The sequence below is a fragment of the Callospermophilus lateralis genome, chromosome 11 (assembly GCF_048772815.1).
Source record: "Callospermophilus lateralis isolate mCalLat2 chromosome 11, mCalLat2.hap1, whole genome shotgun sequence".
Taxonomy (NCBI): Eukaryota; Metazoa; Chordata; class Mammalia; order Rodentia; family Sciuridae; genus Callospermophilus; species Callospermophilus lateralis.
Window position 1 is genome coordinate 44,772,298 of NC_135315.1, and position 26,685 is coordinate 44,798,982.

The 26,685-nt window shown below is 45.6% G+C and overlaps 2 protein-coding genes across 2 annotated transcripts in view; both read right to left on the reverse strand.

Annotated features, from left to right (window-relative positions):
• Positions 1–1,526: 1,526 nt before the first annotated feature.
• Positions 1,527–22,088, reverse strand: Inpp5k (inositol polyphosphate-5-phosphatase K). The gene is made up of 12 exons (XM_076869984.1): positions 21,848–22,088; positions 19,918–20,025; positions 19,504–19,612; positions 14,952–15,068; positions 14,463–14,638; positions 13,616–13,727; positions 12,875–12,984; positions 4,976–5,162; positions 3,876–4,013; positions 3,536–3,619; positions 3,210–3,314; positions 1,527–3,016 (listed from the first exon to the last, which is right to left on the reverse strand). Exons 1-12 carry the CDS (start codon positions 21,898–21,900, stop codon positions 2,936–2,938), a joined length of 1,380 nt encoding a protein of 459 aa, XP_076726099.1. The 5' UTR covers positions 21,901–22,088; the 3' UTR covers positions 1,527–2,935.
• Positions 22,089–23,612: 1,524 nt separating this feature from the next.
• Positions 23,613–26,685, reverse strand: part of Pitpna (phosphatidylinositol transfer protein alpha) — a 40,679-nt gene continuing 37,606 nt past the window's right edge. Inside the window, exon 12 of the mRNA XM_076869776.1 lies at positions 23,613–26,224. The gene's annotated coding sequence lies outside the window, so the exon portion shown is untranslated. The remainder of the gene's footprint in view (positions 26,225–26,685) is intronic.

Here is a 26,685-nt window from a genome sequence, read left to right on the forward strand (position 1 = left end):
TACTCCCCCAACTAGAAGCTATTTCACCTAAGCCAAGAGGATTGCTTGATCCCTTAGTAGGCACTGCCCCTCTTGCATATCCCTACAACTTGGCTTTCTCTTGAGAGCAACAGATAAGCCACTTTTGTTTTTCAGATGGGGTCTTGCTCTGTTAGCCTAGGCTGCGCAAGCTTGACTGCTTCCCTGCACCCCCTCCCTCCAACTGGGGACCTTAACCCAGGGCTTCACTTAACTATGCTCAACCATTGACCTTCAGCCCCAATCCCAGCATCTCTTACTCCTAGGCTCAAGTGAGCCTTCTGATTTAGCTTTCTGAGTAACTAAGATGTGAGACTACACAGTGCATCCCTGTGCCTGGCACCACTGTGCCTGGCTACCCCTCAAGTTTTATTAGAGGCAGGGCTAGCCATCCTGGGCACAAGGGGCAGGAGGGCACTGTGGACAGGCTCCTGTCCTACCCTCCTCTGTCACCCAAACAGGTAACATTGGGAGGTTAGTTCCTGGGTTCCTAGGATATGTGCAACTTCTAGTGGTTTGCTTCTTACTCTTCCACTGTACCCCCTGCCCCCAGTGTTCCTGTTTTTCTATCTTTATTGTTGCTAAATCACAGCTGACACTTTCCTGGCCTTCAGGCTCCAGCCATTCCTTATAGGAAATGAGAATGGGGAAGTGGATGGGGGAAACAGTTTCCAGAGGGAGAGGTTGGCAAGGGAGGGGCTGGTATGCACTGGGCTTGTGCTGACACCAACAGCCCCAGGCAGGGATCTTCCCTAGGCACTTTCCCCTTACCTCCCCACAGCTTCCCACATTCAGAAAAGGCCTGCAAAGCTTCCTTCCTTCCTCTGGGAAGCACATCTATCTAGGGCAGGCTCATCCCTGGTGGTCACACAAAGGCCCTTATCAGCCATGGAGCCAGAAGCAGAGACCCAGCAAACACTAAGTCTCACATATTTCCTGTTTCCACCCAGCGGGTCAGGGGTGGGCCCAGAGCAGCCATATCCTGACTGGAGCCAAGAGGAGGGAGAGCAATCCCCTTCCCTTTTCCGCCTTTCAATCACATGTTGGTCTGACCCATTCCAGCGTGGGCGCGGGGGGGGGGGGGGGGGGGGGGGGGGGGCAGCTTTTCAAAAGAAGGCCAGGAGGGGGGGGTGGGGGGCAGCTTTCCAAAAGAAGGCCAGAACTGGAAAGTATGAAGGGGAGAGTGAGCAGGTGAAGAACAGGAGGACCTGGAGTCAGTTCCAGAGTTACATGAATTTGAATGGGTAGGTGAATATTCTGCTTTCTTTTTTGGCAACTGCCCTCTCACAATAATCTTGTGAACAAGTTCACCATTTGTATTTTACTGACAACTGAGACTCTTATGTGGATAGGGTAGGGTAGGACTGAATATGGAACACTGATTCAAACCCAGATGTTTAGATCTCATTCTTGTATTTCTGGTCCACTCCCCCCATCATCAAGGAATCACACGTGTTTAAACCGACATTTCTTATTATCCTCCAATAGAACAGACAGAACATGGCTCATTAGAAGCTGGGGAACAATTTTTAATCACATGGCTCCCGGGGTAGAGTATAGAATGTAGAACAACTGGAATGACTATTTCAGGTTATAGGATGGATGTTACAGTCATAGAGCAAACTCCCTGAAGTATCTTCTGGGAGAACTATTGAATCACCAGCAGCAGAAGGCATTTGGCAGGAGTGGGAATAGGCTATGTCCACATGGCACCTGGACAATGTTCTCTGAAGTACTTGGGTCAGGTCCTCCAAAAAAAAAATCTTTTTTTTTTTTTTTTTTTTAATAGTACTGGAGATTGAACTTAGGGGCACTTAACCACTGAGACACATCCCCAGACCTTTTTATGTTTTTTATTTTGGGACAGGGTCTAAGTTACCTAGGACCTCACTAAGCTGCTGAGGCTAGCTCTGAACTCACAATCCTCCTGCCTCGGGCTTCCAATTCACTGGGATTACAGGCTTGAGCCACCATCCCTTGACTACAGAATGTTTCAACCCCAGCTCTCCATTGAAGCTCTCTGCCTGCTTCCAATTCTAGGTTCCAGAGGGTCCAGACAGAGAAGCATTTTCTTGCTCAGGACTCATGACAAGATGAACTTGATCTGTCAAGGATCACCCTGGAAATCTGTAACTTCAGCTCCTTTGCCACCTGTCAATCTTTCATAAGAAGGTAAATGAGGCCATGGGCCTAACCTGCCTGCAGGAGCAAACCTAGGGTCTACCAATTCTCTCTGTTCAAGCCCTGGAGTTTTCTGGGCCAGACTCCACCATGCAAGGGGTAGATTGTGTTGGTAGGACCCTCACTGAACCCATTTACAACCACTACATAAGAGCCCGAGTAGAGGGGACCCTCCATACTCTCTATTTAGTCATACTGCTTCTATTGAAAGCAGGGATCCCAGATCCTCTGATCATCTCCCAAGGGGACAAGCTATGAGATGTCATGACTTCTGAAACTCAATGTTACTTTTGCCAACCAATCTATGGAGCCTGCACAAATGTGAGCATCTCCTCCTCCCAGGCTACCTGAGACCCAAGATGTTGTGACAAGAATGCAGGTCTGTGCCAGATGGGGCATGTGCCTGGCAAGTCTGTTTGGGTGGGACTCGATTTGTGGGAAATCAAGAAATGAGATGCAGGCTGGAGGATCCTTCTTCTATCCGGTGGACTGTCTCCAAGACTTTGCTATTGACAAACTAGTTGGTTTCAATCACATCTCAGCAACAAAAACCTGTATTTAAGTGCTAATACTAGAGCTGTGGCCTGGAGAGAACAAGTCTGGCTAGAGCTCACTTTGGGAGGTGGATAGGTGGAGGATACTTGGTTGGCTGAGGCTCAGGGGTTGGGCCCGGTTCACAGCACCCCTGGCAGTGGTAAGGCAGAGCTTGCTGCCAGCTCAAGCCTCCACCCTGGATTCACTCACTCCCATCTTGGCTCAGAACTTGCTGGGTCTCACCCAATGGTTCCTCCTCCTTCAAAAAGAAGCGAAGTGGAATCTGTAGGGATAAAACAGATGGCAAAAAATGGAATACAGGCCTTCCTCCATACCTTGCCATCATTTTCACTCCCCAATGGAGGCAGCCCCACAGGAATAGGTTGGCTCCTGGGCCAATGGCCTCTGGGAACCCAACGATGGGCTCAAATCCTTTCTAATAATATCTTTTCCTTTCCTCCACCAGCAGCTCTTACCTTGAAGGGTTTGCTTATCCCCACCACAGAATTCAGATTGTTGCTATAATAACAGAGAAGAAACTGATCCTCAGTCTCAGGGATATTGCTGATGTTCATGTACACCTGAAGGGAATGATGGATAGAAATGGTCAGTTCTAGGGCGCTTCCCAGCCCTTAGGGGTAATTTATCCAGCACTCTGTTCTTTCCAGAAGGCAGGACTGTTTAGACAAGCCCACCTGCTGAAAATGTACCTGGTTGTTGCATACAATGTGTCAAAATGCATTCTATTGTAATGTATAACGAATTAGAACAAATTTTTAAAAATCGTAAATAAAAAATATACCTGGTTGAGGTTGTCACTGAAAGAGATCTGGTTGTCCCTGACCCAGACATAGGACACGTAGTCATTAACATGGCGCATCCCCACCTATGGGGGAGGGAATTGGGTAGTGTCAGTAGTTGGGAAGGACATAGGACCTATAGAAAGGGAAGATAAGTCTCACTGATGGGGGGAAGATGGTCTTGCCATTATACTATCTTTCTTCCTTTCTTCCCTGCTAGCCCTTAGGACCTGTGAGATGGAAGACTAAGTTCTTCAGTGTCTCTGCCCAGTTCCCATGAACATCAGGAAGGATAGACCAGTGGCTATGGCTGGTAGGCTCCCCAATTTGCCCACACATCACCTTATATAGTCCAATCCAGTCCCAGGAGCTGCTGTGGAAGTTGGGGGTTGAGGAGTAGCTGACCAACATGTCGTTCTCCATGGTGCACAAACCATCAGGCATCATGGTGATCAGTGGGACAGTCATCAATGGTTTCAGCTACAACAGGGAGGAGAAGCAGGTTGAAATTCATAACACTATTCCCTCCTCTAAGGTAACTGTTCCTCACTATGCCCTTCCAATGCAGTACAGGGAGCAGGGATACCAGAGCGAGTGGGCCCAGAATTTTGTTAAGTCTATCCCAGCAGCAGAAGATCAAAGAAGGTGAGGTTTGGATTTTGGAGTTAGACCTGAGGTTGAATTTGGCTTCCCTGCTTACTAATGGCGTGAATGTAGGAAAGAGAAGCAGGAAGGAGAAAGGGCCAAAAACTTGTCAGGGGAGTAGCTGGCCCTGCCAAGGAGAATGGGGTTGTGTGTCAGATGGGCGACACAAGGTGCCCAGTACTGAGGGTGAAAGCGGAGGGAGAAGGGGATTTGCTGAGAGGTTTAAGAAGTCGGGCAGCTGTTCTTAGGCCTCCAAAGGTTCTGACCTAGAGGCCCAAACCCAATTTTGAGGCAGGGATGCTCTGATAAGAACAGCCATAAAACCATGGAAGGGCACAATGATGTAGGAAAGAGAAACCAACATGAAAGCTTGAAGGCTGAGAGGGCAGCCAGCAGCTTGGAGGTCAGCACTGTCTTGGTTGTTTGTGAGATGGCAAGATACAGGGATGGAGGGAGCTCCTTCTGCAACTTGATCCAGATAGGTTTAAGACAAATAAAGGAAGTACTACTTCACACAGTAGGTAATAAGCGTAATGGAACTCATTAGTCCCAAGGGAGAGCACCAAGAGGAAACAGAAACCTATTCACAAAGGGCTTGAACATGTTTTTGACAGACAGAGCCATCAACGGCTCTGAAGAAGAGCTAGGATACCTGACCTGGGAGGGAGGGCAATCATGTCCTCCTACAGGTCTCCCCTGGGGGATTAGCTGACATTAGAATCCAGGCCTGGAGGGTTTGGGGATGTGGCCCAGCACAGTTTCTCCTCTACTGAGTGTAGGGCAGTCCAAGGGTTCACCTCTAAGTCAAAGGTGCCAGTGACAGGCTTATGGTCACTGATGCTGTACATCATGTGGCTGACATAGCTCTTCAGAGATAGGGAGAAGTGGGTGACTGGCACATTGGGGGTAAAGGGTCTGGTCTGGGGTTGCCGTTTCAGCCTCCACAGAATGCGGTCAGTCCATGCAGGCTTGCGTCTTTTCTCACTGGAGGTGGAGAAGAATGGGGAGAGAAGAAAGGATTGGCATGACAACAGGAATATGCCTCCACAAGCTTGCTGGAGCCCCTAACTTCAAGGTCTACCACAGGCCACAAGACTCCTTAGCCGTGGACCCTCTGAATAGGCCACTTTTTTACGAATCAGATTGTGACTCAGAAACATTCCATTTCTTTTTTTTGTTTGTTTGTTTTGTTGTTTGGTATAGGGGATTGAACCCAGGGAAGCTTAACCACTGAGCCACATCCCCAGCCTTTTTTCTATTTTTATTTAGAGACAGGGTCTCACTGAGTTGCTTAGGGCCTTGTTAATTGCTGAGGCTTTGAACTTGCAATCCTCTTATCCCAGCCTTCTAAGCCACTGGGATTATTGTTGTGTACCACCATGCCCAGAAAAAAACATTCCATTTCAAAGGTTTGCTTCTTTCCTCAACAAAAGCAGCAGAAGATCAAAGAAGGTGAGGTTTGGATTTTGGAGTTAGACCTGAGGTTGAATTTGGCTACCCTGCTTACTAATGGTGTGAATGTAGGAAAGAGAAGCATTTGGGGAATGCTAACTAGATGCCTATAATCAATATCATTATCATTCACCATTTGTAATTTCCCCAAACATTTAGTAAATGGTAGAGCCAGGACTCAAGGCTCCAGGCAGCATGTCCACAGAGTACATTCTCTTCACCACTAACTCACCCCTCTTAGGCCTCAGCTTCCTCATCTGCAAAATGGAAATAACAGTTGTTACCTCACAAGGTTGCTAAGATAATTAAATGACTGAAAGTGCACAAAATGTTTAGCACAATACTTGGTACAAAATAAATTCTCCACAACTTCAAAGGCTAAAGCAGGAGGACTGCAAGTTTAAGGTCAGCCTCAACAACTTAGCAAGATCTATCTCCAAAAAAAAAAAAAAAAAAAAAGTACTAGAGATGTAGCTTAGTGGTAAGAGCACCTCTGGTTTAATCCCCAGTACCAAAATAAACTTTCTGCAGACCTTGGCCATTGTGATTCTTTGTTCTCAAGTCAATTAAGGGGCTGGGGTTCTAACTTATTGGTAGTACATCCAGTACAGGTGAGGCTCTGGGTTTAATCCTCAGCACCACATAAAAATAAATAAATAAAATAAAGGCATTGTGTCCACCTACAACTAAAAAACAAAACAAAACAAAAAAATTAAGTCAATTGAGAGACCTACCACCTACTCTTCACTTATCAGTCCCTGAGAAACATGCCCTAACACAAAGTACTTTCCTCCCCTAGGTAACTGAAGTCAAAGATGGTCTCTGAGCCCTTACTCAGCCCAGCCCAAGCAACTACTGAGTTGTTTGCTAAGGCCAGTTGAGCCCCCAAGCCCTTATCTCCAAATGGAGACCTTGAGTCCAGAAATGTTTTGGGAGTAGGAAAGGAGAGAGGTACTCTCTACCCTAGAGTAGTAGATCCTGATCAGATGACTCCCTACTTTTAACACCTTTAAAAAACTGGTGGTGGCACATGACTGTAATCCCAGCTACTCAGGAGTCTAAGACAGATGATCACAAGTTCAAGACCAGTCTCAGCAACTTAGTGAGATCCTGTGGTCAAATAATATAAAAAGGACTTGGGTAAAGTTCAGTACTAAAGCACCTGCCTGGCATGTGGAGGGTCCTGGGCTTAATCCCCAGTACTATAAAGATCTTTAAGGAGTCTTCATTGCCTCTAGAATAAAGTACCCAAGTAGGTCCTTCAATGGGCTCAGGAGACTGACTTCACCTGTGCTACCTCGTCTCCCACTTTCCCTACACACATTCTACCCTGGCAACTCTCTCAAGCCTCTGGACCTTTGTGCTTTTTTCCTACCTGGTATACCCTTCTTCACAAGGGAGAGTCCCAATTTCAACACTGCCTGTGATAAACTATCCCGACCTCACTTACTGCATCCAAAGTATTTTATGCCAGTACTTACACAAGTACATTATATTGTAATTTTCTGTTTTCTAGTCAGCACATGACTTAGAGTGTTAACTCTAAAAACAAGGACTTTCTCTTAGAGCCTCCCGTGTATCTTCAGCATTAGTATAGACCCTGGCACATGGGTACTCATTGACTGTGCAACTACAAAATGACAAATTCAATTTCTCTCCTTGAAATACTTATCCACATTCAAGGCCCTGAGTTTGGTCCTTCCTTGGCCCTGAAAAAAAAAATACACCCATCTAATCTTTATTTTTGGCAGTGCTGGGCAGTGCAGACACTCTATCACTGAGCCACATCCCCAGCTCTATCCATCCAATCTTAATATATACCGTCCCATATATTCATAATCACTTTGAAACACTATTTTTGTATTTTGCTTTATTCAATTACTTTTTTTGGGGGGCAGTACTGGGAATTGAACCCAGGAATGTTTTACCACTGAGCTATATTATCCAGCTTCTTTTACTTTAAAACAGGGCCCCACTAAGTTGCCCAGTCTGACTTGGAATGTGTGATCCCCTTGCCTCAGCTTCTCAAGTTGCTGGGATTACAAGTATGTACTACCATGCCTGGCTCAATTACTATTTTAATATTTGTGTGTTTGGTACTGGGGATTAAATCTAGAGCCTTGTGCATGATAGGCAACGCTAGACCACTGAGCCACATCCCCAGCTTTTTATTTTGAGAGAGTACTCATTGATTGTACAACTTCAAAACGACAAAATGCTCAGGCTAGCCCTGAACTTGTGATCTTCCTGTCTTAGCTTCCCCATTGCTAGAATTACATTTGTACACTACCAAAATCAGATCAATTATTATTAAAAATAAACATTTCCAGGGCTGGGAATATAGCTCAGTTTGTATAGTGCTTGCCTCTCATGCGCAAGCCCTGGGTTCAATCCCTAGCACCAAAAATAAATAAATAATAAACAAACAAACATTTCCAGTCATGTAAGCAGCAATAGTCTTCCAGCAATTGAGGAGGATAACATCATGGTGAACTCAAGACTCGAGAATCAGACAAGCAACAGGAGAGTTCTATGCTGGTTATTCAGAGTTATGTGCCCTTTAGGCAAGTGACTTCACCTCTCTACACTTAGTTTCTTCAACTCTAAGATGGGGTGACAACAGAACTTACTTCAAAGACCAATCATGATGATTAGAGATTAAAGCACATCAAGAGAATGGTCAAGAAGCATTAACTCTGGATAAACCACAGTCTGCGTGTTGGACCTTTGCATCATCTCCAGACTTGGAAGAGTGTTCAGAGGTTACTGAACATTGATTGCATTCCCATTCCGGGGACTAAATGCCTAGCAATGCTTAAAACCTAGTAATGAACTATACTAATGTAAATTCTGTCATTCAAAGCATCCCCACTCTCCAACTTCCCTGTAATGCTTAACAGTCAGATCTGTTGTCCCATTGGGATCTTTCCCAAATTCTGACCACAGCCTGTCTCTCCTGCCTGTCCCTTTTTTTCATGAGCTGGTTCAGGCTCATCATTGGGTACCTGTATTGTTCATTATTTCTATCAAGATTTACTATATGTCAGGCAACTAAGGGAAATGATACATAGGATTGGCAAGAGTTTTCTTTCTTTCCTTCTTTATTATTATTTTCATGGTACTGATGTTTGAATCCAGGGGTACTCTACCACAGAACTACACCCCCAGTCTGTTTTATCTTTTGATCAAGTTGAGTTGCTGATGCTGGCCTTGAACTTGCCATCCTTCTGCGTCAGCCTCCTGAGTTGCTTGGATTATAGGTGTATGCCATCATACCCGGTGACTTAAAAAAAAATTTTTACGTTTATTTTTTAGTTGTAGTTGGACACAATACTCTTATTTTATTTATTCTTATATGGTGCTGAGAATCAAACCCAGGACCTTGTGTGTGCTAGGTAAGCACTCTACTGCTGAGCCACAACCCTAGCACCCCCATTTTTTTTTTTTTTTTTTTTTTTTTTTTTTGGTGTGCTAGGAATTGAACTGAGAGCCTTGTACATGGTAGGTAAGTACTCTACCACTCAGCCATACCCGCAACCCACATAGATGGCTTTTAAGTGTCTCACTAAACTCTGAGCCATAGTTAACCCATCAGGCACTTAATGTTTCTGGGACCCAAGACTTAATGAGATTTGATCATAATATCTTCTGCTTATTGCTTGTGGAGAGGTTGTCTGTATTAATAACGGCAACTGTAACAAAACCCTAGTGCAATCCCTGACTCTAACAGCATTTCCTGCCTGCCCTGCCCTCAGCTCTTTCACCCTCCTGTAATAGAGCAGACCTCCTTTCTCATTACATCTTGGCTCAGGGACATTGTAGTGGCTTGTCAAAGCTACATATCATGCCCTGCATACAAGTCACCCATAGTCATTTTGTACACCCAGATAGGCCAGGATCTCTGATGAGTCAGTCTCCCCTCAGGCATCTCTTATCAGTGCTGCAGACTTGAGTGCCTGCCCCTCTTCCTACTGTCAACCTTGTTAACTCCTTCAAGGTACTCTCTTTAGCCAGGTACAGTGGTATATGCTAATAATCCCAGTGATTTGGGAGACTAAGGCAGGAGGATTGCAAGTTCAAGGCCAGCATAGACAATTTATTAAGATCTTGTCTCAAAATAAAAAAAAAAAAAAAATGGGGGAGGGTTATGGGGATGTGGCACCTTAATAGAGCACTTGGTAAAGTAAGACCTGGGTTCCATTCCTAGCACCACAAAAAAAAAAAAAAAAAAAAAAAGAAAGAAAAGGTATTCTTCTTGACAAATCTGATCAAACCTCACTAGCTACAGCTGCCAGTCTCCTTTGGCACTTCCGTAGAGTTCTAGAAACCTCCTGGCTAACTCCTGGGCTTCATAGCATTTGTCTAGATCTCCCTGATAGACTGGTTTAATTACCATGACTTTTCCTTTTGTCCTCTCAGACGAATGCAAATACATGTTAGACACTGCCTTATATCAGGGGTATCACAAATCAGATTCACTCTCTGGTCTTTGGGCATTCATAGGAAATAAGAAAAGCAAACTGCATCTTAAATGCATTATTAAGGCTGGGTGTGGTGGCATACCTGTAATCCCAGCAGCTGGGGAGGCTGAGGCAGGCAAGAGTTCAAAGCCAGTCTCAGCAAAAGCAAGGTGCTAAGCAACTCAGACCCTGTCTCTAAATAAAATCCAAAATAGGGCTAGGGAGGTGGCTTAGTGGTTGAGTGCCCTGAGTTCAATCCCTGGTATCACCCACCCCACCAAAAAAAAAATTAAAGAAAAAAAAAAAGAATTATGCTAAGGACCAGGTATAGTAGCACACACCTGTAATCCTAGCAGCTAGAGATGTGGCTCAGTGGTTAAGTGCTTCAGGGTTCACTTCCTGATACTCCCCACTGCCCCAACACACCAAAACAAACAAACAAACAAACAAACAAACAAACAAACAAACAAACAAAAACCTAAGGGATGCAGGTAAAGCCATCTTCTTATTTTTTTTAATGTTTTTTTTTAGTTGCAGATGGACACAATATGCTTCATTATTTATTTATCTATCTATTTATTTATTTATACGTGGTACTGAGGATCGAACCCAAGGCCTCATGCATGCAAGGCAAGTGCTCTCCATTGCCCCATCTTCTTATTTTTAGATACTAGGAACTGAAACCAGATGGGCTTTTACCACTAAGCCACATCCCCAGCCCTATTTATATTTTATGTATTTATTTATTAGAGACTTGTGATCCTTCTGCCTTAGCCTCCTGAGTCACTGGGATTATAGGCATATGCCTGGCTGGCAAAGCCTTTTGCACAATAACTAGTAAATAGTTAGTGCTTAACAATGTCATTCACAATAAGTAATAAAGTATCAACCTTGTCCTTATTAAGTATTTGCTGTCCTGACTCCGCCCTCTTTTGCTATTGCTGGTCCTGGAACTTGCTATGCACTTGCTCTGCCAGAGTTATACCCCAGTCCTTAGCTATGAATTCTGAGGTATGAGAGGTTAGAGGAAAGCATTATGGAGTCCAGATATTTAGATGTGAACTGTAGCTCACTCAATAGCTGAGCCACTTGGGGACTTTTACCATATTTGAACCTATCTACCTTGTCAGATCCTGCCAACTACTGCAGCCCAGACCCAGTCACTTGGTTGTCTCCTATGGTACCCTGAGGGAAGGAGGGAAAGGGGTGCTTGGCCACAGGGCAAGTGAAGTGTTGACTTTCTTTTTTTCTTTACAGTGCTGGGATCAAACCCAGGACTTTGCACATGGTAGATATGCATCCTACCACTAAGCTGTATCTCTAGCCTGCAAGTGAAGTTTTGAAGTCCAATGGTAGAGGTTCTGATCTCCAAGACCCCAGCCAATTCCACTAAGGCCATACAGCTTCCATTTTGGTTCTCATTTCCAATGGATGGCTGCAGAGAATGGTAGTCTCTTTGAAGCTGTGGTGCTGCCAGTTAGCCAGAGCCTTTTTTCTTTCTTAAATACTTTTAAAATTGTAGACAGACATAATACCCTTATTTTATTTGTTTTTATTAGGTGCTGAGGATTGAACCCAGACCCTCACCCATACAAGGCAAACGCTCCACCAACTAAGCTACAACCCCAGCCCAGAGCTGGTACCAATCAATCCCTGGTAAGACTGCCCTCTTACCTCCTTTTCTGCCTGCTCTTTTGTCCAGGCTGGGCTCTGTCTGCAGTGTTCACTGCCTCTTCTTGTGTGATCATGGCCCCACCCCATCTTGCTTCACATTCCTGAAACAGCTCACCCTCTCCCCCTTTCTTGGTGAGAACATTCTGGCTTGGCCATATCACTTCAGAATCATGCCTGGAGTTCTATCTTTTGCTCTGGTCTGCTGTGGAGATACCTGTTCACTCCTTAACTTCCAGGAAACTGGGCTGCCCTGCAAGCAACTTCCACCTGCCTCATAAGACACTCCTGCTAAAAGGAATGAAGAAGCTGCTCCAGTGAAACAAATAACCTCAAAGTGTGTAAGGGGTTCTTTTCTTCAAAGAGATAAGTCCATGCCCTAAATTGGGTTAAGGAACTATTTCCAGATTGCTTTTTTGCACCTCTGACTAATTCTATTTGGTAATTACCTGGTCCCTTCTCAGCTTCTTAGAAAGGTATTCAGTAAAACTACCACCTGAAGATATGAATCTCAAAATAACAATTGCAGTATACTGTTATAATCCCCATTTTATGGATTACAACACTGAGGCTTAAACCTTTTTAGAGACTTTGACCTTGCTCAAACTCATATCCTGGCGAGGGCGGTACTGTATAGTGCAACACTACATGTACTGTTTCTGTATTGTTTCCCATGAAATTCTCCACTGTTTATCTCCTCACATAGGAACTGGCCTGCTCACAGGTTGGGGAAGGGATGCTTAATGCTAGTAACTGGTAATTGGCTGAACCAAGTTTTCTGCAAGCTGTTTGGGGACCAGAAGGCCCTGGAAAGAGAAGGCAAGGACTCCCAGAATATTGAAATACACTCCCTCCTAAGTCAGGGTAGACTCCATCCTTTCCTCCCACCCTTCCTCCCCGCTCCCCTTGTGAGCACTGGCTTTCCTTCCTGCTCTCCCTGAGGACCATCTGCATCAGCTTCCACTGTCAGCAGGCAGTGCCTCATGTGGGAGGTAGGAGGTCTCTCTCCTGAGGTGATGGCTGGGTCTAGTCCTGCTTTCCTAATTCTTCTATTCTGGGCAGCTCCCACAGGCACTGGGACTGACATAATTTGGGCACCCATTTCCTCCTCACCTGGTGTCATAGTTGTTGGAGTTCCTATCAAACTTGTAGGTGGGTGGGAAGAGCAGAGGGCCCTCCTGGAACTCCCTGAGCAGCGGGTCGTGTTTCTTGGCAATGGTGAGCTGCAGATGAAGACACAGTCCTCATCTCTCCACAGTCCTGACCCAGTGGCTCAGCCCCATATTCCATTTTCTCACTGCCCCAGTGGCTACCTCAGTGGCCCACCCCAACACCCAGGGAGCAGGTCAATCCTGACCCCACAGGCCCAGGGGAAGCAGCTGCCAGCTACTTCCTAGTCCTTGGACTATAGGAAGCAGGCTTTGAATTCCACCTATCTGGAAGTTACTAGTAAGTTTATGTCAGAAGGAAACCTGGGATAGCCATGGTTCCCCAAAGGAGTGATATCACATCTTCTAGGGGGCAAATAAGGCTGGGGCAAGGAAAGACAACAGGGATATGAGTGGGATAAGAATGCAAGGACATGCAAGGTGTGCGGTTATAGGGCCATGGCAGACCAAAGGACTTCTGGCTCTCTATTCTAGAGCACATAGGAGCCTCCTCCAGGCAAAGATTAGGCACTGAAAAGATGGCTGCCCCACCCCAGGTGTGAAGCCCTGCTAGCCAAGACTCACCTCCCCAACTGCTGGCTGTCTACAGGGGGGGTAGGGGTGGGAAGAGACCACCCCCCAGGTAATCTGAGCAAAGTTCTCTGTAGAGTATATATGGACCTCCACATGGGCTCAGATTAGATACCTGCTCTTTCTCCCACAGGTCACTGTAGCACTGATTTTTTATGGATTGCCGAACAAAGTGCAACCCAAAATCCTCGATCCGGAAGTTCATGTCTCCGAACCACAGAATGAGGCTTCAGAAAGAAAAGAGGGCAGCTTGAGGGTTTGAACAAGGTGAGCAAATGGAGAGCAACAGGTGGCATGGGTCTGCTCAATACAAGGGGGTGCTACAGAGTAGAAAGCTCCGGGGGAAAATGAAAAGCCAGATGCTAGATGATCAGGCCAAGACAAAGATATGCAGGGTCAAGCAGGACCTCTTTTTTTCAGGGGCGTTCTACTGCCAAGCTACATACCCAACCTTTTTTTCAATTTTGAGACAGGGTATTGATAAATTGCTTAGAACCTCACTAAGTTGCTGAGGCTGGCTGTGAATTCGCAATTCTCCTGTCTCAGCCTCCCAGGTGTGTGCCACTAGGCCAAGCTAGCAGAACTATTCTAGATTATCATTATTCAAGCTGAAGAGACCAGTCTAGGGGAGCATATGGCAAATATGGAGCAGACTCTGGCCCTCCCTTCCTCTTTCTCTATTGGCTATCAGGCTGAAAAACAGCCCTCCGGGTAACCTCAGGGACCCCAAGCTTCTTGATCTGGGATGTTTAGAAACGTGCAGGGTTTCCAGGCAGAACAGAGGGGCTGAAGGAAGGGGACCTCAGGCAGGCAAAACTGGGTGGGACAGCAGATGAGAAATCAGCAGAAGGGGGAGAGAGGGTGGGAGATAAAGCACTACTGACTGGCTGGGGGTAGATGATGCTAGCCTGGGTTGGTGTAAGGGAGAGGGCAGGGGTGACAGTTTGCAGCTCCAGGCTCACTCATGGTCCAGGATGTTGGGGATTTTATGTCCCTCAAAATTCTGCATCTCTAGGATCCGGTCAAAGTGCTCCAGTCGCTGGTCATTGTTGGCCACATGGGGAGGTAGGTGGCAGTTGATGATGCTGACATAGTAGCCATACAGTTTCAGGCAGATGATGACTCCCCCTTTGTTCCCCTGGTAGGAGAGGTGGAAAGAAGGGTGGGAAGCTACTCTGGGTAGCTTTTCCCATCCTAGACCCAAGGGGAGATAGTCTTACCTCCTCCAGAGGTAGACACACAGATTCCCAGTGTAATCTCTCCACTCAGAGAGCCCAGTCCACCCAGCCAGGGGTCTTAGAGATGCCCATCCCCTGAGGTATGAGAATGAATATGGAAGGTGCTGGGCTGGATGGGACACCAAATTCACCAGGATTCACTTTAATCTTCTGTCCAGTTCTAAAGCTCTTAGCTCTCCCAGTTCATGCCTCACATAACAGCTCAGTCCTTACCCAGTACCCGTAAAAGCCAGTAGGAGTGGTTTTTGTAGAGAGGATCTGGATGTAGGGCAAATGTTGATACTTGGCAAACACCAGTAAGAGGAGTCCCTGCATGCGGACATAGGAGATCTGCAGGAGAGGGCAAAGGTCATTTATTAAACTACACACACCAGGGCTGGGGATGTGGCTCAAGCGGTAGCGCGCTCGCCTGGCATGCGTGTGGCCCGGGTTCGATCCTCAGCACCACATACAAACAAAGATGTTGTATCCGCCGAAAACTAAAAAAATAAATAAATGTTAAAAAATTCTCTCTCTCTCCCTCTCTCTCTCTCTCTCTCACACACACTCTCTCTTTAAAAAAAAAAAAAAAAAAACTACACACACCAAGTTCATCCCTGGCAGACCTGGGGCTAGGGGCTCTAGAAAGCCCCAAGCCCCACACAAAACCCTAAGCTGGGGTCTATGGTATGCAAGTTTAAGACTCAGACTTTCATTCCTTTCCATTCTTTCCTCCAGCTACCAAATGGTGCATTCTGGGAGCTGAAGTTTTAGCTTCTGCTCCTGGTCCTGGAGGTGGAAAGGAGAGAAGATAAGGCTGCCAGAGTACCCTACTATCAGGAGGGCACGAATCTTCAGTCCCAGCCCCACACATGCCTAGATAATCCTCTCACTGATGCTGACCTGAGATTCTTTGGGTACCTGGATGTCTCTCATCCTATTTTCTCATTGATAAAGCAAGAATAATATTACATCATAGAAGCTGTGGAGGTCATCTGATAGCTATTCTCTTTTTGTTCAAGAATTTTTTAAAGTAAATGCAGGGAAGGAATATGAGAGATACTTCTAGAGTGCTGGAAACATTTTGTTTTAGGTTTTTTTATTTTTATTTTTTAACCAGGAATTGAACCCAGGTGTGCTTAACCACTGAGGAACATCCCCAGACCTTTTTATTTTATCTTACTTTAAAATTTTTTATTTGTTTTCATTAGTTATACATGACAGTAAAATACATTTATGCACTTTGATATATCATACATAGAGGGGATATAATTTCTCATTTTCTGAGTATACATATTGTAGAATCATTATTGGCATGCAGTCACACATATACATAAAGTAATAATGTCTGTTTCATTCTACTATCTTTCCTATTCCCACATCCCCTCACCTCTCCTCCCTTCACTTCCCTCTACCTAATCTAAGGTAACACTATACTAACCCTTTTTATTTTAAGACAGGATCTCCCTAAGTTCCTTGGGACCTTGCCAAGTTGCTGAGGCTGGATTTGAACTTACGATCCTCCTCCCTCAGCCTCCTGATCCGCTGGGGTTACAGGCACGTGCCACCACACCCAGCTAACATTCTGTATTTTGATTTAGCTGATGGCAATACAGGTATATGTACTCACGTAAAAATTCACCAAAATGTATAATCATTTCTGCACACATTCCTGTACACATTCTCACTCAGTTAAAAAACCCTAAGGAAAGGCTACAAAAAGTAAACTATAGATTGTGTATAGTCAGACATTCACAAAGGTAATGCACAGGGGAGGACAGTAAGTACAGAGGACATGTACTCTTAGGTTGGGGAGAATTACTAACATCTACTGAAGTACTTCATATCTCTTTGCCAACTTTCTAAGTAATCATTGTCCTTGCTTTGCAGATATGGGACTTAGATTCAGAGAAGCTAAGGAACATGCAGGACTTTTCCAGGATTGCTAAAATGCCCATCATATGTGGCTGCAGGAGAGGGGTGGGAATGGGTCATTGCCAGTGACCTTCTCTCTTAGGTTCAGGCTGTCTACACCCACCACCCGAGTAGCTGTTTCCGGAGCATGAGGTGCAGAGGCCAAGGAGGAAATCCCCGGGTGGGGAGCGTGTACTGGAGCCTTCCAGGAATTATGAAACTTGATCCCGCAGGCCAGGAGCCCTAACTCAGTGGAGGAGTCAAAGCGGTAGAACCCCCAACTCAGGAGTGAGAGCAAGAGAGGAATCAGAACCTGAAGCTGCTGCAAATGGAGTATATATGACAATATAAGTAAGGACAGGGGTAGACTATGAGGCGCTGACTCCCAGGGTCAGGACAGCAGCCAAGAAACCGATAAAGATTCAGGAAAGATTCAACTTCAATCCTAGCCCACAGAGCATGTTTGGCCCACTAAGTTTCACCAAAATGATGAGGCTACTTTTTGTGAAGAAGCAGCAGGAAGTAGGGGGCAGGGAGGATGGAGTGGGGGCAGGATAGGATCAAACTGGAAGAAAGGGTGGGACCATGGGGAAAAACAGGAGGCTTCTAGAGGATGTTGCAGTTGGAGGAAATGAAGTAGGAGGAGCTGAAGAAGGGACTGACAGGAGGTGGCTGGGAGCCCTGGAACAGCAAAGGAATTAGTCCCAGGCTTCTTCACCTATGACTGTCAAATCCATACTTGAAGAACAGGCTGTAAACAAGGCTTGCCTGTCTACCTGTATTCATGCCTAGAGGAAGGAGAGGCATCCATTTTGAGTGCCTGCCTTCAGGCTGGCCTCCCAACCTAAGGAGAGCATATGGGTGGAATGGGTTGTATCCCTGCCACAAGCTGAGCTAATTTCCTTGGCTCAATTCCATCCTACCAATCCCTTGCCTGTTAGCCAAGGCACAAGGAGGCTTATAGTCTTGAGAAGGGAATGGGTAATAAGAGAATTGGTTCTGCCCTCTGTGAGGAGTTGACTCCAAGACTGCAGGAAGAGGCCTCTAGATAGATTTGGAGGGAAGCAAGGGCTAAGTTGCTGGCATTTTCTAGCCTATGCAGGAAGTCTAAGTCTTATAGTCCCTTTTCCTTGAAAGGACACAAACTTTTCTCTATCACTCTCAGGCAATTGAGGGTCACAGAATTCATTCATTTTTCTTTCTTTCTTTTGGCAGTAATGGGGATTGAACTCAAGAGTTTTGCATATGTGAGGCAAGTGTTCTACCACTTAGCCACATCTCTTCACAGGTAACAAAATTAATTCTGAAAAATAATAGCTACTCAGAGGAAGGAACAGAGAGAATTCTGGCATTTTCAGAAGCTGTGATCTAGGTGCTTTGAAAGGAAACATGTTTCAGGTGTGCAAGGCAGAAACAAGAAGAACCAGCAAACTAAAGTCTTCCTATGGATTCTCCCAAAATATACTGGTTTCTTAGACCAAGAGCCTTTTCCCCCATACCTATCTCCCCTCTCTTAATCTGTAGGCTCCTGGGAATCTGACATACATGTCTCTTATAAAATAAGAGGACTCCTTCTGATATTAGCAGGTTAGCCATGGGATACCTGTCAAGTCTTGGAGCTCAATAGTATACCAACAAAATGTAGTAGTTAGAACATGGATGATTAAGTTTGGACCTGGATTCAGGTCCCAAAAAGCCCATGTGATTCCTTGATTCACTCCTTCCTGTTGTCCTTTGTTCCTCCCTCCCTACCTTCCTTTCTGTACTAAAAATTGAACCCAGGGCCTCATACATGCTAGGCAAGCACTCTACTGTCAAGGTACATCCCAATCCCTTTTTTATTTAGAGATAGAGTCTTGCAAGGCTGGCTTTGAACTTGAGATTCTCTTGCCTCAGCCTCCTGAGAAGCTGGGATTACAGGCATGTACCACCTTACCTGGCTAGCCCATGTGATTTCTGAGCTTTAGCTTTATCTGTAAAACAACCCCATCTCAAGAGTTGCTCAGATTTTTTTTTTTCCCTTTGTGGTGCTGAGGACTGAACCCAGGGCTTTGTGCATGTGAGGCAAGCACTCTACCAACTGAGCTATATCTCCAGCCCAAGTTGTTCAAAGTTTAAAATAAAGTATGTAAAGAGTTTATTTATTTATTTTAAAGAGAGAGAGAGAATTTTAATATTTATTTTTTAGTTTTTGGCAGACACAACATCTTTGTTTGTATGTGGTGCTGAGGATCAAACCTGAGCCGCATGCATGCCAGACGAGCATGCTACCGCTTGAGCCACATCCCCAGCCCAAGAGTTTATTTATAATATGCTGAGCACAGTGGTGCACACCTGCAATGCCAGTGCCTTGGGAGGCTGGGGCAGGAGCATCACAAATCCAAGGCCAGCCCTGGCAACTTAACAAGACCCTCAGCAACTCAGGGAGACCCTGTCTCAAAATAAAAAGGCCTAGGGATGTAGCTCAGTGATAAGGTCTCCCAGGGTTCAATCATCAATACCAAAAAAAAAAAAAAAAAACCACTCTATAATTACTAGCAATTATTAACTCAGAGATTTTAGTCTGGGAAGTGAGTAGAGTATGCAGGGGTGGGTACTGAGGTATTAATAAGCCCTGCTGTTCCACCACTAAGAAATTTCCCAAGGTGACAAATATTTAAGTGTGAAACTAACCTCTGGAGTTCTAGCTTATATCTAGGTACCTTGGAAAGGCAGAGACAGGCAGGAGCCCCGGGGAGTCAGAAGCACAATTTTAATAAATGAGAAAAAGCATGAAAGGTTGAGTGGGTGTAAGAGGAATACATCAGACTGAACATTTGGGGTAAGAGGAGGTGAGACACATTTCTTAATTGCCCATGAACTTGTATGTTACCTTAATGAAGTTGAGAGGGGAAAGTACATCCATGAAGAAACTGCTCCATGGGTCTTCAAAGGCAGTGTCAGAAAGGCGGCTTATGATCCCAGAGTTCATTTCCTGCAAACTGACCATCCCAGGTTAGAAGCTCATTCCCTAGCCTGAAGAATACTGCCTCTGTCATAGTCATTCAGTACTGCCCCAGGAGACTTTCAAGTTCTGGGTTCTGATGAGCATGATTTCTCTTTCTCCCAGCTGTCCTGTTACTGATGTTCAACCCTGGGCCATTGCTGACCCTGGATAAGAAACATGAAACTGGCTCCAATGAGGCTTAAAGTTCTTTACCTTTAGATTCCAGAGTAAGGGAGGACAGGTTACAGAAATTCCCCAGAGAGAGAGAGGAATGGGTAAAGGAGCCCTGAAGACACCTACCCAATAATATATATGTCCAGATTCATATCTTGTATGTTCAGCTGAAGCAGGTCACTGAGGTCTAGAGGGGGTGCTGCTGAGGCTACATTCCACGTCACAACATGTACACTGTGGAAGGGATGAAAAGAGAAGTCATGGAGAAACGGGGGTTAAGACCTTGTCAAGATAATGGATGGGGTCTAGGCATGCTAATGGCTGCATCATAATCCATTGTAGCAATAATGGAAAATGTGTTTCTATGTCTTCTGGTGGTAGCAAAATGAACAAAGAACTACATAAGCTATTCATCTTCATTTTTGTTCCCTGAAGCAGGAATCTCTACTCTGAACTGGCTCTTCCATACAGGCCCAGAGCTGTGCATACCTAGCAACACTGCCACTATAACAGCAGAGATGACAAAGGGAACTCAAAGACTTTTAGTCAGGGGAAGAGATGAGGGGCACTGAATAGCCAGCCAGTTATTAATCCATCAGCTCCTTTTGCCATCCATGCTTCAGCAATCATCAATGGCTCAGTCAGCAACTTCCTATCCCCACTCCTCAACCAAGGGGTTCCTAAGATCACCAGGAAAATCCTGGGAGTTCAACTATACCTGGTGATAAGCCTCATGATTATAAAGACAGGGAAATTTCAAAAACAACAGAGATAACACCACATTCCCTTCCTTGCTCCTTCCTAACAAATTCATGGAACACAACAAATCCTGCCAAGCGCATCAGGGAGCCTAAGGAGAAGCTTCTAAATAACAGGTTTCTCCACATCTCTCTATAAACTACCCTCTCTTGAAAAAGTCATCAACTGGTTAACATTCTCCATCTCAGCTCCATAAGAATTCCAGGGAAACAAGAGAACTATATCAGTGGCTCTCAAAAACACTACATCCCATCAGAAGCTCAAAGGAGGTAAAGAAATCTCTTAAAGGGAAATTACAGCAACATTCCAAGGATGCCCAGACTGTGCTGAGTACAGAGCAAGCAGGAACTGCAGACCCTGCAGAGACCAAGAACAGCCACCAAGCCTCTTGTGAATCCCAGGAACACTGTGAGTACGAATACCTTCAGCAGTTAAAGATCTGGAATGGGGGTGGGGGTTAAGAGGGGTAGATGGAAGAGAAAGGCAGGTTGTTCCAAAACATCTGTTCTCCACCAGACCCTGTTCTTAGAACATGACTTGAAGAAATTTTTGGCCAGCTTAAAGCTATGAACATAAAATACAAAACCCTCTCTATGAAAATAAAATACAAAACCCACATTCTCAAGAACTTTGAGATTATATACTTGAATTGTTTATTATCTCCCCCTGCTGTTCAACAAAGGATTAAGGAAGGCAAAGCCTCCTGTTTGCCCAGGGACTTGTTCTAAGTGGATGAAGAACAAAATTCTTGTCCCCACTCTTGATGATTAGCAGCAAATCCATGCATCGTGACTTACACTAAGTGGTGATTAGCTTTGTTCCTCCTGAAAGAGCAAGCATAAGACCAGGCTTCACTTCACTAAAAGATCTTACCTAAATCTGATTTCGGATTTCCGGAGGTCATAATGGGATCAGGCAGATCCCATGGTCTATGTGCTGATGACAAGCAGGATCAAGATTTCTACCCTAAAACTGAGTGGCAAATGCCTTAGTATGTCCTTAATTAGCCCAACACAGCTGTCTGCTCCAAAAACCAACAGGGCACATGAATGGGAAGCCTCTGCAGGAGCGAGCTCGACCGTCTACGTTGAGAGGACGTGCGAGGCTCGGACCCAATCTATTCCATTGGACACTGGCCTAATAGAATTTGAGAGAGCCTCCAAACCAAGCCAGTCGTGTAGCTCTGGCCTCTTCCTTCCGGCTCTGGTTCCATCCCCTAAGCCCGCAGTCCCGATTGGGTTGAAAGCAACAATCCCCTGCCGGAGCGGGCCGACCTGCTCCCTTGCGTCCTTCTCACCTAAGCTTCTCTCTTTTCTTCCCAGGCATCTTCCGCAGGTTCAAGGCCGCCATCCCCACGCTGTGACCAGGCGGGCTCCCGTCTCCTTTCCCCAGCAGATCCCAGCCAGGGAAGCCCCTCTAGAGGCTGGTCTTGCTCTCTCCGGGTTGTTTTTCTTCCGGATTCTGACGGTCCGCCTCGGCTTCCGTAAGAGGCGGATCTTAATACGCCAAGGGCTCCGGGTGGTGCGGTCGAGGGAAGAGGCGGGACTCCCCAACAAGCGCGAAATGACCAGAAGCTAAGAAAGGGACTCAGGGGATCCGGGGACGTAAAAGAGGCGTGTCTTGCCTGTCATCATAACTCAACGCAACACTGCCCCGGCAGGCGAGCTGAAGGACCGCAGCCGGGCCGCCGCTCCCAGCCTGCTCTGCGCTAGGCCAGCCGGGAACCGCTTCCGGCGGAACTCGCCCGCACGCCCATGCGAGTTTCCGCGCTCTAACTACGCGCTCGGGTCGGGTACGAGGCTTCGCGCTCAGCGCTTGTTGTCCTTCCAGCCTCGCCACACCCAGACACCCAGGGGAAAGACGTGGGTGGGGACACGCAGTAGCCACGGTCCTGCCTGAAACCCGGTTTCTCCCTCACTACAGGTAATTCACTCAGTCCCTAGGCATTTCACTTTGGTCGTGGAGCGTCTGCATTTAGTTCTTTTCTGCCGCTTTCAAGTGGCTCTCTTTCTTTTGGTACTGGAGATTTAACCCACAGGCACTTAACTCCCAAGCCCATCCCCAGCCTCTTTTTTTTATTGTTTATTTTGAGACAAATCTTGAGACTAATTTGATGCCCTCCTGCCTCGGCCTCCGGAGTCGGTGGGATGAAAGGCGTGCGCCACCGCACCCGTGTGGCTTTTGCTTTTTGAACTCATTTTCCCTATTACTAAACATGGGACATTTGGGATTCCTGGACTCTTGAAGATGAGCTATCAATGAAAGAAAATAAGCCACTGCTTATAGATTAGGTCTAGATTCAAGACCAAACATGAAATGGAGATTATTTACTTTGCCTAAGATTCCTAATAATTTTGTTCAAGTCCCTGGTTCTTAATCTTTCTTGGCGGCAGCAGGTAGGAAATGTGTGGGATTCATTTGAGAACCATGCCTTCTCACGGCAAAAAATGCACGCAAGTTTACAAAGCTACATGAGGCTCACAGACCCTAAAACCAGGGTAAGGACTCCTACTTTAGTCAGTAAAGTGTGGCCGGTTGTCCACAGTCCCAGGTATTCTAGAAGCTGAGGCAGGAGGGTCGCTTGAGCACAAGGTTTGAGGCCAGCCTTTGGAACACTGAGCACTGACACACACAAACACACACACACACACACACACACGTTAAAAAAAAAAAAAACTGGGCTGGGGCTGTACTCAGTAATAGAGAGCTTGGCTAGTGTGAGTGAGGCACTGGGTTCAATTCTCAGCACCACATAAAAATAAATAAGTAAAGGTATTGGGGAAAAAAACAAAAACAAAATATTTTCTACCTTAAATGTTTTTGCTTGGTAGGGTAGATAAGAGGGATATGTGAAGAGGAGAGGTAAAGAAAAGCAAAAAAGTAAATACTATCAGTAAAAAATGGCTAAATTACATTCAGATATGCAGTGTTACATAAGTAAATCAACAAGGGCTTGTATCTTTTCCCCAGTCCTGCTCTGGTGAAATGGGGAACATCTGAAAGAGTTTGAAGATATTAGAGTTATATGGACATAAAAAATCAATAAGATGGACTCCAGAAAGCTCTGTCTAGGATTTTATTAGACTGCTTTTTTTTCCCAATATACCTGTATTGGAAGATTGAGACAAAAAGGCACAAACTCACATTAAATAAACAAGGTAATCTAATCAGTTCTACAAAGTGTAGTTTGTAAAAGAAGGAGCACTAGGAACCAACCAAAATAAGTCAGGGAGTCCTGGTATGGACTGTGAAAGGAGAACATGGGAAGATATACACGTGCCCACAATACTGACCCTGTCCCTGACCTCTCTCAATGAGGAGGCCCAGCAGCCCTTGTGTAGAGGCATTGCTGCTTTCATTTGGGACTAAGACCCTGGAAATCTAATGGAAGCAGCTGGTCTGAAGGGGCATGGCACAGCGGCAGGTGTAATCCCTGGAGCTAAGCCTTTGCTCATCATAAGCCCCTCTGAGTGCTCATCAGTTTTGGGGTGGAGAAGGAAAGAAGGAAGGGGCCACTTAAAAGAAGCCAACACTGTTGCCCAGCAGCAACATCATCCATAGGGATGGATTAGAAAGAGACATCCCTCCTTTTGTTTGTGTGGGCAGGAGCCCCAGATCTAGGCTGGTCTTGAGAAATTCCAGCTCATCTCATTTAGATGCTTTCAAACAGGGCAACAGGTAGAAGTGGGAGAAGCCAGAGAAAAGGCAAACGAAGAGTGAGCCCCCACCAGAGCTGAAGTGATATGTGTAGATCTCAAAGAACTGAACAAAGGAGGCTAACATCTGCTGATCCTCACACCACATAAACAACTGTCTACTTAGAGTTTCAGTTTCTCCCAAGAAAACCCACACCTGGACTTCACCTAGTTGATGAATGAAGAAGAAAAATCTTTAAGCACAAATATAATAATAGCTAATATAGAGCTTGCAGGAAAACATTTAAATTTTTCTCCTGTAGGAATGTCTCTCTTCAACTTTTCCAATCCAATCCAATCCAATACATGCTCCTAGCAATTGAGATGCTGATCACCAGCTGAAATGCCCCAGATCCATTACCAAAGACCCTACAAGGTGAGGAGATTAATACATAGGAAGGTACCTATAATGAGATATCTCCTGGTCCCAAAGGGACCTCAATGAAGGTCAGAGCTAACCATGCTGAGGGATCTGAATCTGTCTACCCTTGCCCTAGGAGGGCCACAGGGAAGCATCTGTCAGGAGGATATCACAGGTGCAATCTGTGAGACGCTCCATTATTGCACTTAGAAATGAGTAAGGCAAACACACAGACAAAACTTAAGGGTAAAATGTCCCTTCCCACTTCTCATTCTAAACAGATTTGTTTTCTCTCATTAGCAGAGGGACCCAGGCTGGTATGGGTTTGGGTCACTGCACACTCAGGCCAACATACTTCACAAGGCTTGGGAAATGTCAGGTGACACCATAGCTATCTCATATTCTCCCATCAAGAAGGCATACTCAGGTTCTGCTGAGTCAAGGAACTGGGAAGCACTCAGCAATTTCTACTTCCCTGGAGCCTGGACTTGTTCACTAGTCTACTTTAGTGGAGTTCTTCCACTACGATCAGTGCTTGCTTCTGATTGTCCAGGACAGAACTCAGTATGGGTAGAACAAGCTGGGTTCATGATTCCCAAATTTTCCAGTGATTGGAGACAAGAGGGTACATGTTCTGCTGGGGGAGGAGGGAATTTTTGCATGCTCGTTTTGTGCAGCATGAAAAGATCAGGACTTCTGCATCCTAACCAGCCTCAAAGACAGAGGACAGGGATCAAAGAAAGCATAGAGAAAAGAAGATTATTGCTGAGTGGCAGCACCAGCCCAAAAGGGAAGAGGAGCCTAGAGCTAGTTCCTCAGGGGTCAGATGGATTGGTATCTATGGGGCAGATTCAATTCTAAGGGCCACGCCGGACAATTCCCTCCAGGTGGAAAGGTGACCAGGGTGTCTTGTAGGCTCTGCAGAGAAATTCAGACAGAGTGGGCAACAGAAAGACCAAGAAATCACGCTTGTTTGTAAGAACAGTGGCCAGAGATGCAATGACCAGGGCAGGGATTATTCATATGGGTTAAATTTTCTTTAAACAGAATCTGGGCCTTGGGTACCTCCTTCGTGCTTAGTACATTGTAACAATGGGTAACTGGGAACAGAGGTAAGAGTTATGAAGCCACATTGCTATTCTGTGGAACTAGGTGGGGGAAATAGGGGAGGATACTGTATTTCTAACTCATCTTCTCTCCCCAGGTGAGCATTCAAAATTTCAAGGATCTGCCCAGGAAGCAAAATACCTCAGTTTATCCCAAGGCTGAAAACAAATGAACTTAAATCACCACATCACAAAAGGCAGCTAACTTGAAGACTAAAAATGTCACTTGGAAATAAAGGTGGGGGCATACCCAGAAATGGGGCAGAACACAATGGAGAGAGAGGGAGGAGGTGTAAATACAGCAGCCTATACACCACATATCTTAGAGGAGCAGGCTCCCGTAATACCAGACGGTCTATTTGTTCACAATATTAAAGGGCATCTAGAATTAGCTACAGTAAGGAATTGAAAATTGCCTGAAGAATGGGCACAGAAAGGCTGCGTCCGAAGATGGCCTGTCACTCAGGAGGGTGGAGCTGCTGGGCCTTCCTGTTGACCACTGTCTTGCGAAACTAGAAGAGAAATACAATTATTAAGGAAGCAACAGAGGAAAACAGAAGCACATTGTAAATCATCTTGAATGGAGGAATTTCAAAAGGAGGAAGGATGCTAGTTGTGGGGAGGGGAGTGGGGGAAGAAGGCACTAAGGCCCCAGCAGTGACTGAAAGCTGGCATTGCAGCTATCCTCTTAATCCTACCCTTCTGTCTCCCAGAAACTGCTTTAAGAACATGGGACAGTGAGTGTACACAGAGGTTTGCATCACTGCTGGTGAGACTCTGGTGCTCCTTTATTTTTTGGTGCTATAGGTCAGCCAGTTTATTTGATTAAGTAATTTTCATTCAGAGCCTAATCTGGGAGCAGAATCAAGTTTTCCTTCCTAGGACCAAGACCACTCTAAGCTGCTGAAATAACCTGAATCTGGAGCTAATAAGAGGAGGAAACTTTAGGAAAAGTGACAATGTGAAACAAGGG

What these genes read in the sequence shown, in the direction of transcription:
- Inpp5k (XM_076869984.1), bottom strand. Translation starts at nt 21,900, where the DNA reads ATGGCGGCCTTGAACCTGCGGAAGATGCCTGGGAAGAAAAGAGAGAAG. An exon ending in ACTGGATTGGACTATATAAG is followed by an intron (nt 3,620 to 3,875) that starts GTGATGTGTGGG and finishes CCTCCCCCATAG; the next exon opens with GTGGGGATGCGCCATGTTAA. An exon ending in TCAGTGACAACCTCAACCAG is followed by an intron (nt 3,315 to 3,535) that starts GTATATTTTTTA and finishes CATTCCCTTCAG; the next exon opens with GTGTACATGAACATCAGCAA.